The sequence below is a fragment of the Lathyrus oleraceus genome, chromosome 7 (genome assembly GCF_024323335.1).
Source record: "Lathyrus oleraceus cultivar Zhongwan6 chromosome 7, CAAS_Psat_ZW6_1.0, whole genome shotgun sequence".
NCBI classification, from domain to species: Eukaryota; Viridiplantae; Streptophyta; class Magnoliopsida; order Fabales; family Fabaceae; genus Lathyrus; species Lathyrus oleraceus.
The window spans coordinates 116,915,571-116,920,526 of record NC_066585.1 but is presented as its reverse complement, the minus strand read 5'-3'; the positions used below and the strand labels follow the sequence as shown (position 1 = coordinate 116,920,526).

The 4,956-nt window shown below is 35.0% G+C and overlaps 1 protein-coding gene across 1 annotated transcript; it reads left to right on the top strand.

The window, feature by feature from the left end:
- Positions 1–3,212: 3,212 nt before the first annotated feature.
- LOC127104909 (fasciclin-like arabinogalactan protein 11) lies at positions 3,213–4,489 on the top strand. The gene has a single exon (XM_051042049.1). The coding sequence runs from the start codon at positions 3,311–3,313 to the stop codon at positions 4,247–4,249; it is 939 nt and encodes a 312-aa protein (XP_050898006.1). The 5' UTR covers positions 3,213–3,310; the 3' UTR covers positions 4,250–4,489.
- The last annotated feature ends 467 nt before the right edge of the window (positions 4,490–4,956 follow it).

Below are 4,956 nucleotides of genomic sequence, written 5' to 3'. Positions count from 1 at the left end.
AACAATTGTATAATACCATAATTAATAGACATTACATGGAATTTTTCGTTTCTTCGTTTGGCGACAAAGTTATCCCATTCTTCGGCTGAAATAATCTCCACATACTTCATTGGCCGTTCTGCTTCAACAAAGTTTCCTTCCTCATCCTTGAGAAATTTGTTGGACAAAAAGGATCGAAATCCTCGGAGTCTTTTTCCGGCCAATTGAATACAATATTTTTGCCGGCTTTCATCGATGTGAAAGGATCTCTAAAAAACATACAAATGGAGTGTGTTATTATAAGTAATATTATAACAATATATGGTCAACAAATAGTCAACAAAAAAACATATAATAATATATGGTAAGTACCTGTATCTCAGACCATATTTTTTCTTTGCCAACCTTCAATTCCGGACTTCTCCAATTATCACATGTAATCGGAATATGTTGTCGAACAAGGGAACCAATGTAACTTGCCAACATTGAACCGTTAGGCTCAATTAGTTGGTCTTCAGCACTCCAATGTACTTCAAATTTTTCACCCTTGTCTCTTGCACGAATGATTGACTTCATAACAGTCAATCCTCGTTTGATTTCTTTTTCAACATTGTTACGTGATCCACTCGCGTCATGGGTATCGTCTTGGTTAGCCATTTTATCTGTAATATAGAAATGATTCAATAAGACCCAAGTAAGACAATGACCATATTCGTGAAGCTACACAAAAACACATTCATATACCTTCCATTTCTCTCATGTTACAACAATCTAAACTCTCTCTTTTTTTCATCATTATTGAATACAAACTCACACACACCTACTGCATACAAAAGACCAATGCAAACTTATGGTGTTTGGAACATGAACAAACTTGCATCCATAATCATCAAACTTCCAAGCATAAGCTCAAACACACTCCAAATGACATCAGTTTTCAATCAGAAATAAAAAACCTTACAACAAGGTGCTCATGAACACCATATAGTGCTCGTTTGCCCTAAACAACATTAATCAACATAATGCACAAAATGTAAAACTCAGTTTAGAAAATGCCCTAATCAAACACCTGAAGAAAGTGAACGGTAACGATGGAGAAGAGAAATACCTTCAAGGTGACGGTAACGATGGAGAAGAAAGTGAACAACGACGGTGGACGCAGATAACTCAGTGAACGTGAACGCAGCAGTAGAAAAAGGCGACGGCGACGACGACGGTGAGGGAGGGAGAACGAACGGAGGACGAGAGTAATCGCAGTAGAGAGTAATCGCAGTAGAGAGAAAACCCAGTTACGTAAACGAAATAGCATATAGAGAGGGAAAATAAAGAGACATGCAGTATATATGTTATAATTTTAATGTTTAATAAAGGGGACCTTAGAGGGCGCTTGTGCAAAAAAAGAGCCCTCTAAAGGGGGCCTAAGAGGGCGCTTCTAAAAGCGCTCTCTAAGGCTTTCCAAAAGCGCTTTATAAATTGGAAATGTACATGGACTTAGAGAGCGCTTTTTTAAAAGCGCCCTCTAAGGGTACCCTTAGAGGGCGCTTTCATAAACACGCCCTCTATTGGTGTCCCTCCATTTCCTCATTATTTTTTCGCTTCACTTTAGAGGGCACTTTGTTACAAAAGCGCCCTCTAAAGTGCGCTGTCTATTCCTCCTTATTTTTCTCTTCACTTTAGAGTGCGCTTCTTTAAGAAAGCGCCCTCTAAGGTGCGATGTCTATTCCAGTTTTTGGCGTAGTGGGTGAGCTTTTACACTTCCGCTCTTTCACACTCTGAAGCTTCAAGTCCTTTGTCGGATATACTAATTATATATGAACTTTACTTGAATCTTCTATTAGATGATGCTTGAGATACATTCATGTTAGGTATGGTTATCAAATACCCTTATTCTTCATTTAATCCAACTTTAGTTTGTTCGGAAGGATAGCTTATTCCACCACCTTGTGCATTATTTGGCGTGGAATGCATATTAATGTGTTTTTTTTTTCAAGAGACGAAATGAGAAATTTAATCCTATTGGTTGTAAAAAGGTTGAAATACATTGTTTTTTATGTTAGTGTATCAAATTATAAGGATTTGTCGCACAAAAATATATTTTTTTTGACAAAAGATGAATTAAATAAGAATTTTGTAAACGTTGATTTTTCTTGAAACGGAAACAACAAAACATTGACATATGAATGAATTTTGAACTAGTTTTTTTTTGCGAGAAATTACATAATAACACATAAAAAATTATTTGAAAATTTCCATGCCATTTCAAATAAGTTTCGATTTATTTTGATTTTTTGATAGAAATATAAATCAAGACTTATTCGAAATCTAACTAAACTTTGCAACTACTTTATATATACTATGAGATAAGTCCTGCAAAATAATAGCACAAAATTGAATGATATGCTAATGTTTTTCTTGTTTGTGGTTTATAGAAAATCAGTTTTTAAAAATTCATATTTAAATCATATCAAATTAAAAAAAATATTTTTTTGTGTAAAAGATTATTATTATATGATAAATATTCTTGAAAAAAATACAAAATCTAAATCATAAGAATAATGTGTTTGAATTAATTAGAGATCAGTTACGGATTAACGGCAAATTAGCTACGGTTTTTAGAATATTTTTTTTATGAAGTTCATGTTAACAAGTTTTGTTGTGGAAAACTTAGCATGTGCATAATTTAACATTATGATCACAATTTTCATTTCCACACACTTGTGTAAAGAACTCTTTATTGGTGATATCATCTGAGGGATTCTTTAAGATCACATTCTATTATAGCAAATAATAAAATTGATTGTTAATTTACAGAGTTATATGAAGTCTATATATTATAAATGTATGTACATTTTATTCTTTGTAAACTTAATACAAATTTGAGAATTGAAACGCACATCATCAAACAAACTTAATCCAAACACGCCCCCCTTTCCAACCATTCTTTAAATAAAAGTCCATCTAACTGATTGTAAGTTGTAACAATGATGTGAAATCAGACACTACACCACCAAAGTTGCATCATTGCATGCATACAGTCCATTTTATACTACACCTTGATTTCCAACATTTCCTAATACCATTCACAAATCCCACCTCCCTCACCACTTATCATACACTATCATGACGCACCACCTTCATGACATGCAAAAGATACACCTTTCTCGACAAAACATTGCACCTAATTAACCAATCATTAATTTTCATCCCCCTAAACTATAAAAAGAAACCCTTTCTCCCTCTTTCTTCACACCACCACCAAGCAACAATATATGCACTAGAGTCTTGTACATATTCTCACAGTTTCCAAACAACACTTCTAAAAATCCCAAAAATGAAAAACATCATGCAACAATCTCTAATTTCCACCCCATTCCTTCTCCTTGCAATTACTTTCTACACCACCACCACTTCTTTAGCCCAACTCTCCCCAATTCAACCTCCAACAATAACATCATCACCACCCTTACCATCAACCTCCGCATCACCGCCGTTACCAGCAACAACAGCAGCATCACCATCACCAGGACTAAACACAGTTCCACTTGTACCAACAACACCAACTGGTGCACCATCACCCCTCATCCCAAAAGGACCCACCATTGACATAATCAACATCCTCCAAAAAGCAAAGAGATTTTCCGTCCTAATCCGTCTTCTCAAAACAACACAATTAATCAACCAGCTCAACTCACAGCTAGTATCATCATCAGGCTCAGGTGGTTTAACAATTTTTGCACCAGAAGACAGTGATTTCTCCAAACTCAAAGCAGGATTCTTAAACTCTCTATCTGATAGACAAAAAGTTGAACTCTTACAGTTTCATACTCTTGCTTCATTCATTTCAATCACAAACTTTGATACCTTAACCAACCCTGTTCAAACACAAGCCGGTGATGATGCTAGGCTTCAACTTAATGTTACTACTTACGGTGGAAACCAAGTTAGCATGGCTACTGGAGCCGTTAATGCTTCCGTTACTGGTACTGTTTATACTGATAGCAAACTTGCCATTTATCAGGTAGATAAGGTTCTTCTTCCTCTTGATCTTGTTCTTCCGGCTAAGGCTCCGGCGTTAGCCCCTGCGCCTGGTAAGGGTTTGCCTAAGGCTGGAAAAACTAATTCTTCTGCGATAGATGATGGTAGCAGTGCTGGTAGCGATGATGGTGATGGGAAGGTTTTACCGGCAGAAGCCTCAAATGCAGATGTTGTAGTGATGTGGGTGAATCTTGTTGTTTTTGGAATGGCTTTGGTTGGTGGAGTTGTTCTTTAAGAGGATGTTGAATTATTGATTTTGTTGTAAAAAAAATTTATGTTTTTGTTTTGTTCTGTTTTGTGTGAGTGATTCTGTTTTCATTTGAGATTCTTTTAGTATTTTTATTCTTCTTTTGTTTTGTTTTGATAACTTGTAATTTGTGTTTCTTACATGGATTATTGAAATCCAATTTATACACGAGGGACTTAGGTCCTGTAAATAATTTTTCGACTCTAATGATATACTCTTATTCTGTTATACTGCTGAAAAACATAATTTTCTTTGTTGATTTCCTTCATAGAGTAGTAAGGTTTGTTTTGTACTAATGATGAAATCAAATCAATATCCAATTCCCATGATCAGAAGAAACCTTCCTCAAAGCCTAGGCCTATTAGGCCATGTAATGTGGTATAATCATGATAAATAATCAATGGTTGATTCAAAGAGAAGTACCAATCTGTACAAAAGGTCCAACTTTATAGGCAATTTGGGATGTCTTTAATCTCACACAACATCTAGTAATATGAACAAAGCATCTCAACTTTATGTAAAAGATAAATTACAACAGATACTTATAGATAAAGGAGGATACATATGCTACAACCTTAGGGTGTAAACCTAGGATGAAAGCCTCCAACTAACTTCTAATAACCCTTAAGTAACTAACTATTTATATATAAAAAGCTTGCATAACAAGGTTGTTATTAAAATAACTAACTTGTAAC